This window comes from Lolium rigidum, chromosome 3 (genome assembly GCF_022539505.1).
Source record: "Lolium rigidum isolate FL_2022 chromosome 3, APGP_CSIRO_Lrig_0.1, whole genome shotgun sequence".
Classification (NCBI taxonomy): domain Eukaryota; kingdom Viridiplantae; phylum Streptophyta; class Magnoliopsida; order Poales; family Poaceae; genus Lolium; species Lolium rigidum.
Window position 1 is genome coordinate 140,321,817 of NC_061510.1, and position 13,927 is coordinate 140,335,743.

The 13,927-nt window shown below is 43.6% G+C and overlaps 1 protein-coding gene across 1 annotated transcript; it reads right to left on the reverse strand.

Moving 5' to 3' along the window:
- Nucleotides 1-2,405: 2,405 nt before the first annotated feature.
- Nucleotides 2,406-4,961, reverse strand: LOC124695576 (probable periplasmic serine endoprotease DegP-like). The gene is made up of 8 exons (XM_047228404.1): nt 4,955-4,961; nt 4,704-4,855; nt 4,173-4,457; nt 3,846-3,973; nt 3,052-3,175; nt 2,886-2,978; nt 2,692-2,769; nt 2,406-2,596 (listed from the first exon to the last, which is right to left on the reverse strand). The coding sequence occupies exons 1-8, from the start codon at nt 4,959-4,961 to the stop codon at nt 2,507-2,509; spliced, it is 957 nt and encodes a 318-aa protein (XP_047084360.1). The 3' UTR covers nt 2,406-2,506.
- Nucleotides 4,962-13,927: the final 8,966 nt, after the last annotated feature.

A 13,927-nucleotide genomic window follows, 5' to 3' on the forward strand; every position in this document is an offset into this window, starting at 1 on the left:
AAACCCCGGAAAACTTTCATATTCATAGTTCGTCGATCATACATACGGATCAACGTATATACATCCAAAATGTGCGATCCTAAATGGATCGCGACTTCTAGTCGGAGAGGTCGACGATGTACGCCTCCGCCTCCCGCAACTGCGCCTCCTTCACGGCGGCGATGGCCGCCGCCTCCTCTTCCTCCTCCGCCCTCTTCCTCTCGGCGTCGTCCTTGAGGGACTCTTGTATCGCCTTCAACAAGTCGGGGTCCTCCTCCTCCTCGCCGGCGAGCGGAGCTCCTCTGCCGCTGGTGCTCCCGATGCTCGCGTTCCAAGCCGCCTTCGCCCAGCGTCGGCGCTCCCACTCGGCGTGCCACTCGTCGAACTTGGCGCCGCTCATCGGCTTCATCGGCGGATCCTGGTTGTACCAGCGCCCGCCCGCCGCGAACTCAACGAGCTTTGGCGGGACGTACGCGGCGCTGGCGTACCTGCAGGCAGCACGGCGGCTCCCGGCGGCGGATCTCTTGCATTGGAGATGCCACGCATCCCTCACGTTGTCCGGCGAGTGGGATCGCTTCGATCCGCTCGCCGGTGAGGCGGTACTGCGGTGGCGTGCGTCCATGCCAAAGCTGGGGTGAAATGTGGAGGTAGGTAGTGAGGGATTGCTCGCCGGAGCAGGATGGAGGAGGCGGCGGCGCACGGCGGAGCTAGGGTTGCGAGTGAGGGGTTAACCCCTCACTCGCACCTGCGCCCGGTATAAGTAGGGGGCGGCGGGGCCGATTTCCTGGGGCCCGTATTCCGCCGAAACGGCCGGCCCGAATACAGGGCCTGCTAGACGGTCCAAATCGCGCCTGCCCCGTATCCCGCCGGAAGTTTACGGGATGGACGGGTTATAAGAGGCCTGTTAGACATGCTCGTATTTGACCCTTTTCTTTATACGGAGCCACCAACTACTGCTTCTCGCCCGCATCGTCCTCGTTGCCGAGAGCAACTGCAGCGAGAGACAGTGGCATGGTGGCCAGCTAACTGCGCCACGGTGGGGATGCAGAGCGGAGGAGAAGAAGTCGTGTGGAGGATAATTGTTGGAAGGGATAACGCTAGTGTGGTGGGCCTGTACCCATCGATGCCTCCAGGCCGAAGGACACGCGTCGTCCAGCCGAAGCGGATGATGAGAACCAGGGATCCCCGGGGGTTCGTAAGCGTTTTCCTTTGCGAAATGTCACACAATTCAAAATTAGTGCCCAGCATCCTAAGGCTCGACAAACCGACAAGCACAATTAAGGGAAGTGACTGAGATAGCACGACTTAGGCAGGATTTGTAGAAGCAAAATTCAGTAACATAGTATGTTTTGATCTCATTATAATTTATGTGTGCTTTGCTTGTGATTACCAAGTTCCAGAAATAAATAAATAAACAGATTGGATTATTTCCTGAAATTTCTTTGAGGGCACAATTTAGTTCAGATCCCCTGGTCCTGTATTTGGCATCTGGGAAGCAAATGTAGATCCAAATTTTGCTACCAACTACTTGCTTGGTGCCTTCTCCTTGGGTAAAAATTCTGATTTACTACCTTTATATTCAAGTGTGGTATGATGTTGCTGATTTGCAGAGAGAAAGTTGGATGAGTCTGTGTTCTTAGGTAACCAACTAAAGATGTGATATGCACCTCAGTTTTAAGAATCTCTTGGATACCAAGGAAAAACTGAAAGTCAGTAGAAAGGGAGTCCTCTGACCAATAAGATGTATATGATTTCACTCTTAAACAGATACCTGCAGCTTAGAATTTATTTATTGTGATGAACCTAAAGATATATCTAGGTTCACCAGTTTCGCCTTGTTCTTTTCTTGTTGCCTTGTAAAATCATGTTAACTGCAGTATATATACTAATATTAACCTATGCAAGACTCATGTGCTCCTTCTTGTCAAACACCCACGGGCGTTGAACTTGGAGAATAGGAACATACAAAGTTCCATCTGTTTTACACTTTACACTTGGTACAAAATTGATGTCCCTTCGACCAGAGAATGTCTCTGGTGAACAAGTTAGATATGAGCTATCTATAACTTAATTATGCTTTGCTAGATATTTCTTTTACTTCTCTCAAGAAAAAAACAAATAGTTTGTTTACCATTATTGACCAAGTTCCAGACCTTTGGGTCTTAAATCTCAGTGCCCCTACAACTCATGCTTTGGTGTGCTTGAGAAAGAAGGGTCTCAAGGGAGAGAAGTAGAAAAATGCATCAGAAGTCTGCAAGGAGGTTGGAATCACCAAGGAGAAAGAGAGTTTCAGGGCATCTAGAAACTCCATAACATGGAACTGCATCATTCTTGTGTTTTTTTCTCGGATCTTGTATTCGCGTATTTTGTAAGGAAACCCATGTAAGCAACCTCTTTAATCAAATAGTGAATGCTTATTGGCTTATTGCCATGTGGATATCGACAAGATGACAAGTCTACATATTACAGGTAGTTTAGATCTAGACAACTATTAGATGGTACTAGGTTAAAAGTCGAGATGTGTACCTCAGTCCATAATAACTTCTCCAAGATCTGATACATTTGCAGCCAACTGTCCCGTCGTTCGGTGCTTTTTTAGCGTGTGAAACACCCTAACCTATGAAGTCAGCATAAGACATCTTTTAGTACTAACATTTCACTAATAATTGTTTCATACAAGAACGGATGACATGAACAAGTAGTTGAACTTACAGAAACATGAATTTCAACATTAAGGTCATTTAGATTGTCTGAGGAGCCCTTGCATATGCTCGCCAACATATTTTCCAACTAATAATAGCAGAATAAAAACATAAATGTCAAGACCATGAAGCTACCAAATATCACACACAAATGTAATTTATTTTCACTTAATTTGAAACCTAACAAATCTCTACTACACCAACCTCAATTGTTGTAGAAATACATTTTCCATTGATGCATTCAATAATATCACCTCTTTGGAATCCAAATTTTTCGGCATGAGATCCTTTTGACACCTAAGTTTCAAATGACAATCATTAACCATTATCCGTATGAGAAATTGAGCATCTTTAGGAAGGCATTATATACCTTGCGAACAACAAGACCATCATCAATGTTATACATACGCCATATCTTATCAAGATGAGCAGGCTCAAGGAGCTTGATGGCCTTAAACGACATCCCAAGGTGGGGCCGGGGGATGTACTTATACCTAACCATATAACCATTTGAATATTTCAAACAATGTATACATGAGCAAGTAAAACTTTTTAAATGAGCCATCTTTACTGGAATTTAACTTCTTTCTAGCATGCTGTAAAAAGATCCAATAGTAACCAAAAATTTCAATTTGGATAGAGTTCAAAAAGGGCCCAAGTGAGATGAGACATGACAAATAGTTGAACAAGATTATAAAAAAAAATCTTTCATGATTTGATGTTAAAATAAAACAACATATTTCAATATAAACAGGATGAGTATCACACGAAAATTGTAGAGACAATATCCCAACTAGGTTAAGTTCAGTCCATCAAAAATTGATGGGTTCGGGAAACTTGGCCATCGAAATTGAGAGACAAAACAAAGCATAGATTCCTATTAAACCTTGCTCTGCACTTTTGCTATAAGCAATCACGTGGAGCATAATGGTAATGTAATCATCATTTCTTTCTTAAAAATTTGCGGTCTCAATGTGCCCACCTTAACCCCATCAAAGATCCACTCATGCTTTTGCTTATTAACTATAGCTGCTAAATTACCTTTTGCAGCTATTTTGTTCAAACATAATATTACTTACATAAGTTATGCATTGCAGCTATTTGTTTAAACATAATTTCTATTTATTATAAATTGCATATGAGAGAGAGAGAGAGAAAACGCACTCATATTTCTTCCATAAATCCACACACTTGACCAAAATAGACCAAGGTATAAAAGTCCCTCTCTTACTATTGTTGGACATTCCCACAACTTTTCCATCCAAGTCAACGACTGGCCCCCCGTTGTCATACTACATCAATTCAAATTTACAAAATATGAGAGTTCATAATAACAAAAAATTATAGCAGTAGTAGCATTCTGAAATATAAAACATCAAATTTCATCAAACGAACTCAGAAAAGAAAGCTATTCATTTAAATACAATCACGTGATAAGAACTCCGAAAAGAAAGCTATTATTTAATACAATCACGTGATAAGAAATATTACCTCCTTGTCATCTTTTGCATCACCTGTACAATTGAAGTACATGTTGTGATACCGCTGATACATTGTTGAATTCTGATATTCTGCCCTACCATATGTTATCCTTAGATCTAACATATTGTCTCTTCCTAGCCGAAAGACCTCTTGAGCAAGCATCACTTCCTCATGGAAAGATGGTACCTGAACGGATTGATCCACTCTAACCTTCACAAAAGCAAGATCGTAATGTGGCTGGTAGTAGAGCAACTGGCCCTCTGCACTGGTGCCGTCTAGCAAATGAACAGTAACCTAAGGGGAGAAAGGATTAGATCACAATTTTGAGCATTAGCTACCAAACAGACAAGGTGTACATGAAAATATATTTTAAAAGCAACACGTATTTGCTGTTTCATGTTTATTACTAGAGAAGTCAAATAGCAAAAGACAATTTGCAACTAGGCGACTAGCTATCTTACGCCTAGCTATTAGTTTAAGATGGAACCCAGTAAAGTGAAAGTGCGTGCATAAAGGTTAATAGACAAAACATTGACTCACATTAGCATGAGAAGCATACTCTCCTCCGCCTAACCAGATGTTGACAGGAGAACTTGTGCAAACCAGATGTGCAGTTGTCAAAACAATACCGGTTTTGCTCTCCTCATTCCAATCAATCCAAAAACCGGAGCACCGTTTTAGAGGTTTGCCACCTGCATCCACCCAGATTCATGCAAAATATAAATCAAGTTGTGCGACGATAATCACTTTTTTGTAGTACTAAACTAATAAAATAATTGACTAGAATTAACTAGACATGCACAATAGAAATAGAAACTTATAGGAGACATATAGTGAGAAAAAAAAAGATGTTCAAGCGTTATATGGAACTAGCAGAAAAATTGAATTGCAACACAACCATAATGAGGCTGGTCAAGGAAGGAAAGTAGAGAACACTTGGTTTACGTAAGACCCATAAATGTTTAGATGTACTTCTCGGAAAATTGTTTCTCAAAGGTATATTGATGAGAAGATGGAAATCGAAAGGACTTGCCAAAAATATAGTAAGTCTTAATTTTCTTTTCCCGAGACCAAGCATTTATTTTTCTATTTAAATGACATAGCAACGTAATGCAGCAGTAAATTAAGTAGATAACAATGGCTCAAGGGGTAAGCAAAAAAATAGAATGCTCACTAAACTATATTTGATGGGTTTTTTGGGTATGTATTTGTTGCCTTGTTGGCAGACTATGGCACTGTAAATCTAGCCACGCATTTGATCATCCTAAAGCTGAGAGGATTGGTGCAAAACATATGTGCTACATACCTACGGAGGATGAAATCCCAAGAAGAGACTTAGCCACAGTGCGCGCCGCCTTGGTTCCAGCTTCGCGGACATGGAGAAGCTCTCGAGTGTGAAAATACGTGGGAGGTTTGAAGTTCTTGAGCGTAGGAATTTCCGGGGTAGCTACAACGAGGTAAATACGCATCAATTACACACTCATTGACTCATACCATTAGAAAATATAATTGAAACGTTATTATATACATGGTCATGAATGCAAAAGCTGACTGAATTTGCAAAACCAGCAACGGTTAACTAAAACGTTTGGAATATGCATCAATCAAACAAACAAACAGGGAACAATTTGAGCCACACTTGCGAGATACCAGTTAGCTAAATGGGGGGACGCTTGTGGAGGATGGGGAAGGGGAGGAATCAGACCTAATTTCGGAGCGACCCTGTCTCTTCCAATCTTGGCTTTCATCTTGGCCTCGAGGAGCTCGAGGCGATCAATGAAGAAAGCTGGTCCGGCAGCGGGCGCGGGCACGGGCACGGGGAGCGGTGCGGGCGCCTCCTCCCTCACCGGATTCTTCTTCTTCGGCTGGACTTGCTCCTCTCCGCTTGTCGGATCGGCCTCCATGGCCCTTTTGTGCATGGATTTCTCCGAGGACGAACTCATCTCCTTTGTTAGATCCCGACGGACCGCCGCCCTCTGAAACCGGAACCTCTTGCGATCGCGCCACCGCCGCCGCTTCGTATCCCCTTCAACTAGGAAGAGAGACAGTAGGGCATCGACCGATCATCAGTTGCTGACGAGTGGGACCTCGTGGCCGCTGCCGCTCCATCTCTCTGTTCTCCGGGCCCACCTGTCGGTGGTGACTTTTTTTTTTTGAGAATGCCTGTCGGTGGTGACTGATGCTGTTCATAAACCCTTAAACCCTTGCAAAAAACAGGTTGCCTCCTCATGCCCCATCCGGTTCACCGGGGAGCAAGAGCATCTCCACTCAGGTTTTCTTTTTATCGCTGGGGGAACAAATTTCTCCTACTCGACCCTCAAAAGCACAAAATTCATCGTATAGGTCCAATTTTTTTGGCCCACGATCTCTGGCCGAACCCAACACGCTAGGGGCAACCGGGGGCTCCCGCAAAAAGTAAAAAAGGGGGAAATCGTCGAAGCACACGGAAAATCTAGTGGGCTCCCACTATCGGCGAGCGAACCGTCCGACGTGGCTGTCTCCTTGTTTCTGCCGCGGGAAGGCTGCCGCCGGTCAGCGTACGGGGATACGTGGTGGAGTAATGGCGCGCCACCGCTCGCTCGGCTTCTTGTGCCATTTCGCGGCTACATCCCCCTGCCCAATCTCCTTCATTTATAGCCCCGCATCTCACCGGAGAAACCCTCACTTCCCTTCCCATTCCTCTCTCTTCTCCTTCCTCCAGCCATGGCCGGCCGTTTCCCTGGCAACGGCGCGGCAGCGAATGGGTTTGGCCGGAGCTCTCTACAAACGTGGGAAGGCCGCCTCCTCTACAAGGTCGGTTACCCTGGCGCCGGTGAAGCCCGAGCCGGCCACGCCGCCGCGCTCGACACCACGGACGCGTTCCCGCAACGGCATCGTCATCGGCGAGCCTGGCGCACCCTCACCCCGAGCGGCCGGCTTCGCCTCGTCAAGCCGAAGAGCAAGCCCGACAACGGCGGTGTCTCCCTCCGCGAGCCAAAGAAGGAGTGGGCGTCGTTGGTCGCTGAGGATGACTTCCTGATACGGGGTGGCTTTTGGACACCTCCTCCTCAAGACCGACAAGCCCTCCTCGTGGCCCAATGACACGAGCTCGGGCCAAAGCACTACATCAAGAGGTCAATTCGCTCCTCTCTATGTACACATTTGACACACCTTTGAATGGCATGCTACTTCATTCCAAGACCCTTTGTGTGATCAGGTACGAACCTCGAGAGGAAGGCATGGAGGAGCGCTCAGGAAAGGACCCCGAGAAGGAAGAAAGGACAACGTCATCACCCTTTCCTGATCATGGACGCCAAGGAACAACACACTCCTCCTGGAGGAACGACACTGCTGCCACACGTAGCAGCACTGCCGCCATCTGCCAGGGCACGGCAGCCAGCTGCAAACTGCCAGGAGAAGAAGCACTGTCACCGGGAGCTGCGGTACTTCTGCCAGGAGCAGCGACCCTGCCGCCAGGAGCTGCGGCACTGCCACCAGGAGCTGCGGTATTGCCGCCAAGGGGAGCGGCACTGCCGCCCAGGAAGCCGGCACTACCGCCGGTGTCCCCAGCTCGACGCCCAGGCCGGCACTGCCGCTCGTGAAGACCGTCATTGCCGCCGCCACAAGTCAACATTGAATCTGGATCGTTCATCTGCCCATATGTGGCCATGTTTATTTGTACCAAATTACCAAACTACCCCTGCTCGGATCTGAGACTATAAGTACCTCCCCACCAGCTCCTCTCTAGGGTTAGACTTGTTTTGAGATAATATGAGCTTTGCTCCTCCCTATGGGAAACCCTTCTAGAGATGAATCTATGAAGTGTATCAAGGATCTTCTGAGTGATTGTTCTCTTCCATTCTAGGAATTCTAGTGTTTATGGATCTTTTGCTTCTTGCAATTCTATCTATTTGCACAATTTTCCTCTTTGGAACTCTACCAATTGCTTGCCAATCTTTTGTGAGGGATTCTACTCCTTGTGGGTCTTTGTCTTGCAATTCTATTGGGTTGGTGTAACGGGCCAACGAAGAACAACCGGTTGTGTGTGTGTTGCGTTTGTATCTCCGATTACCTCCGCCTTTCACCCGTGTTTTTCGTGTTCTTCACCACCGCCCTCAAATCCGTGAAGATAGGGCCTCCCCTAGGTCTCAACCCTTATCATATGGTATCAAGAGCTCCTTGGTTGCCACGGATTTGATCCCCACATCCCCAAAAAAATTCTTGAAAAAATTCAAAAAGTCCCAAAAAATAGCTCTAATTTGGCCTTGGTTGGATCTAACAAATTGTTGAGTTTTTGGTGGTTTTGTTCCAATAGAAGCTTGCCTTTGGTGTTGATCCATAACTCCCCCAACTTGTCCCACCTGATTGTGCCAACTTTCCCACGAAATCGAAGATTTTTGGGTGAGATTTCCGCCAAATCGACGAACAGCCGCGACCAGGCCGGCACTGCCGCCAGGAAGGAACGGCAGTACCGCCGACGCCGGCACTACCGCCGTGCAAGACCAGCACTACCGCCAGGGCCGGCACTGCTGCCCAGAACACTGGCACTACCGGTGGCCCGAAATTTCCACAGCTCACTTCGTTTTCGTTTTGGCACTTCCCATTTGTGTTTGGTCTTCGGTTTTGAGTGCCATTTCAGCTACCACAAGCTTCGGCAACATCGACAACGACGACGGCACCCCGAGGATCCAAGCGGTTCATTTGACACCTTCCACCAACAACGCAAGTTTGTGATCATCGTCGGCCACCATCATGGTATAACTTGCACCTTAGCTTGTAGCCCTAGCCTCCTTTGCGTACCTTTCCCATCGAGAGTGGCTTCCTAGTGTTGTGAAGCATTGCGCAAGCATCCCGACCATGAGGGTGTGCGTGTGTTGAGCAAAGCTACGAAGCAAGCTCGTTCTGAAAAGATAAGCAAAAGAAGTATGGCATACTTACATAGATAGTAGTATCCCTACAAAGTGAGAAAAAGAAACAAAAATACAAAAACAAAAAGAGTGTGAGTGACACCTATATACAAAAGAGTCCAAAGCTTATAAGCAAAAGAGAGAAGAGAGAAGAGAGGCGTCTTGCGCAAATCTTGTTGCTTCTCAATTTTGCAACCAAGCTATGGTCTCTCTTGTGTTAGCGTGACACCGGAGCTAGTAGTCTTCGTTAGGATCAATTTTGTTCGTGCTCATTTTCCTTGGTCGCGCTAACCCCATTTTGTCCCATGCGTGTGTTCCACCTTGTGTATGCCTTTTGTGATCACCACTTTTGACTTGTGACTTTTTGGACCTTACCCACTTTTGACAATAGACATTTTGTTTGGTTTTTCCATTTGGCTGTCCACATCCATACCTAACACCATATAGAGTTCTTAGCCTTTTGCGTGTGTTTTTGCGTGTGTAACCGATTGTTCCTCACCTTGACACACCTTTCCAATTTTGTTGTGAGTCTTTGACTTACTTGTGAGCTTTCCTCTAACCCCCCACAACATAGTTCTTATTTTATTTTGTAACCATGTCTAGTGGAGAGGGGAACCAACTACCGATGACACGACACCAACATTGGATAGCTACTCAAGCCGTCAACAAGAGCATACATGATCTCACGGCAAGGATATACAAGACCGTCATACGCTATGAAGAACGAGCTCAAGTGCAAAGAAGGGACCTTAATGTCCAAGTGCAAGACCTCCATGACAAGCTTGATGCTCAAGGCCACGATATGAAGGCTACACTCGCTACTCAAGGTCAACAAAACATGGCGAGCATAAGAAGACAAGAAGAAAGGTTGGCACACCTTGAACAAGCTATTGCCAACATCGCCAACACTCAAGGTCTTCGCGCTCTCATAGTTCAAGGCATCGAACTCCGTCGCCATCTCATCATGCCTCTAATGAAGACCCACACAACAATAATGTGGATGCTCAAGTACTTCAACAACAAGCTCGAGATGTGGAGCAAGCACGTGCTCAACTTGAACAAGAGAGACTACAACAAGCAAATCGTGAAGCTCAATTCCAATAGGAACAACAACGTCTTCGTCATGATCAAGATCTTCTTCGAGCACGTGAGCAAGAACGTCTTCGCCATGAGCAAGCGGCACATCAACAACAAGGACAACCTCGTCCATCTCAAGTGGCCAATGCTCAAAGGCAACCACAACATGACGCCGAACAAGAAGTGAACCAAGAACGCCAAATCATCAATATTGATGCTCCTCAAGATGATGGCGCAAGAAGGAACAACATGGACAATAGAAGACACAATCCTTTCAATAATCGAGATCGTCAAGCACCTCATGCACATCAAGGTGAAGCAAGTCACCACAATGAAGACGAAGCACCAAGTGAAGCTAGTGTAATGCCACACCCTCGGCAACCACATGGAAGGCATCCTCCTCCTCCAAATCGCCACAATGAAGATGAGAATCATCATCAACAACCTCGCAACCATAATGAGGATCAAGAGGATGCAAGACCGATACATCAACGCAATGACCGTAATGAGGAAGAAATCTTTAGGAAGCTAAAGTTCATCATGCCCAAGTTCCAAGGAGAAGAAGACCCCAATGCATACTTGTCTTGGGTACTCGATGTTGACAAGATCTTCCGCATCCACAACTTCTCCGAAGCAAAGAAGGTGGCCATGGCATCACTTGAGTTTGAGGGATATGCAAATGTTTGGTGAGAAGAAGTAAACAAGAAGCGTGCTCAAGAAGACTTAGAGCCCATTGACACATGGAAAGAGATGCAAGAAGTCATGCACACCCGCTTTGTGCCCTCCCACCACAAACGTGACCTGTTCAACAAGCTCACTCAACTCAAGCAAAGCTTCAAGTCCGTTGAGGAGTATTACAAGGAGATGCACATGACCATGATGAGTGCGAATGTGGATGAGCGAGAAGAGCAAACAATGGCAAGGTTCTTGAATGGATTGAACATCCCCGTCAAGAGGATAGCGGAATTCTTGCCTTACACTAACATGGTTGAGTTACTTCATCAAGCTACAAGGGCCGAGCGCCAAGTGCGAGAAGACTTAGCAAGTGCAAAGTCTTCTTCGCCGCAAGAAATGCAACGAATGCCTCCTCAAGCATCAATAATACAAGTGAGAGTTCCTCAAAGGACCCTCCGAAGCAAACAAGAAGTGCCATCAAGACAACAAGCTTCAGCAGTTCATCAAGGCTTTGTTGAAATTTTAATTAAGAACTATATTCCGGAATAGCTATATTCATTTTGGGTTTGAGGTAAAATATTTGTCATATTTATGAGAATGCTGAGATAGAATCCTTCATGGTTAAAACCTTAAACTTTATTTGTTTATGAGACCTTAAAGATTATGTGTTCTTCTCTCATAATTTTTACAATATGAGGGATTACCTTACAATGATACTTCATATATTGATTATAAAGAGAGACTCATTAATGCACAAGAATGCACTCACAATTTAAGAGGCCAAATTGGAAGAAGAAATTGATGATTTGTCATTTGGATGAAAAAGAAGTCGATGAACACGAAAGCTCATTGGATGAAAAAGTGATGAACAAAATGGATTAGCTACCGCTTGTAACCTTCTATTAGAGTAACTCTTTATCATACACTATTTGATTGACTACTCCATGCTTACAAAAGAGTTAGATATTATCTTTCATATAGTTCTTGTCTATGATGTAAACTTGTGAGAATAATTATGCTATTTATTTATGATAATCATTTTTGCTGATAAATCCCACTTGATAATCGCTTGTTTTGTACGATGTGAATGCACGTTTAAAATTTACACTTCATAATATTTATATCAACTCAATATTATTCTCTCTGTATGGTAATATTCATTCCTACTATAATAAAATGGGATTGGAAGATGTTGACATTTATCTATAGGTCATATATATAGGATTGATCAATATCTTGTTATATTATTGATAAAGTGTTGTTTAAAGTTTTAATGGCACTATTTTTGAAACTTGATAAAAAAAATTGTATTTACTGATTCATGAAAACTATTCTATATGTGATAGTTATATTATTGAGTTTTGTTATGACTACGATTATTATGAGAGGAAAATATGGTTGTAGGAAATTTGCATGGTACTAAAACACCTCTCTATATTCTTAAAATTTTTGAAGTTACTCTTGTTTTGCCCCTCTTCTTGTGTATCCATACGTCCCAATTTATTTGGTGTGCAAAGATTCCTTTGCATAGGAAGTGGGTTAGACAATGTGTTTTAGTTTTGCTTCTTGATGCTCTCTCTTTGTGCCTCAACTCTTGTTTCTTTGAAACGTTACATCATTGAAAGCTGGCGAGCCGTCTTAATGGCTATAAAGAAAGCTGCTGGGAGATAGCACGTGTGTTGTTTTGCTGCAGTAAGTGCTTTCGCTTTATATTTGAGTCTTGGAGGTTGTACTACTGTAGCAACCTCTCCTTTTGAGATTTTGTTGCATGTTGTGTAAGTGACTCCTCTAATCAAAAGTTGATACTAGATTTGATTTATATATGAAACAAAGTTTATCTGTCCGCGAATCGGGATATTTTCTGCGTAGGTAACTCTGGAAAATTATACCATTTACGTCGTATTCCTCGGAATGTATACGCAACCTTCGTTAGTTTTGAGTTTTACGATTTGAGCGGAAGTACACATTTAGAATTAGTCTTCTTGGCTATTGTTTGGCAGTTATCTCTCTTTTTTGCATTGTCTCTTGGACTTTAAGCAAGGCTTTCTACACGTGGAAGGCTGTAGCTAATATTTGTTAGATTCTATAAATATAATATACAGTGCCAAAGGTGTATTAAAGTTTTTAGTACTAACCCCTCTAATAGAGTTTATGAGAAGGTTGGTGTGAAGAAATTTTCAAGGAATTCGAGAGGGGATGATATATGATCAAGCGAAAATCCCAGCTTAGGGATGCCGTGGTTCATCTGCATATTTCAAGAAGACTCAAGCATTAGCTAGGGATACCCAAACATCCTTCTTCATCAACTTATCAGTTTCTTCTATTGAAACTATATTTTTATTCGGTCACATCATATGTGCATTACTTGGGCGTCTATGTGCTTTTATTTTTTGTTTTTGTTGAATAAGATCGGATCCTAGCAATCCTTGTTTGAGAGAGAGACACGCTCTGCTTTTTTTCATATGAACACTTATATACATTTTACTTTTGTGTTCAATGATAAAAGTTATGAAGCTTATCACTTATGATTATTTGGTTGGAAATAGAAAATGCCTCATATTGTCTTGAATAATTTGACACTTGTTATTGTTTTGACTCTCAAGTAGATCATGATTAATTTTTTCTTAGTTTAAACCTATTAGTTGAGAACTCACATAGAGCTTGTTGAAGTGGGTTTGCATGATTGGTCATAAGGTCTAGATATTTTACGGTAAAAGTGTTGGCCATAAAAGGAAGACAGTGTAGAGTATTATAATACTTGTGTTCTTATGTAAGTTTTGATGCTTTGGTTCTACTTGTTCAAATAACCTTGCTAGCCCAAAGCCTTGTCTTGAGAGGAAATGCTTCTAGTGCATCCAAAACCTTCGAGAGCCAAAACCTGTGCCATGCTATTTATCACCATGCCTACCTACTATGTAGTGTTTACGCATTCAAGTAATGCTTCCATGTATACCTTTAAAAAATTCAAAACTTTATTACTCCTTAATAATGTTTTATGACTCGAGAAGTATGTGAACAACATCAATCTTGTTGGGCAGCTTTCACCAATGGACTAGTGGTTTCATCAACATCAACTAATTTTGCAAAAGAAATTTGTAGCAGAGTTTATTTAATTAATTAACTTTC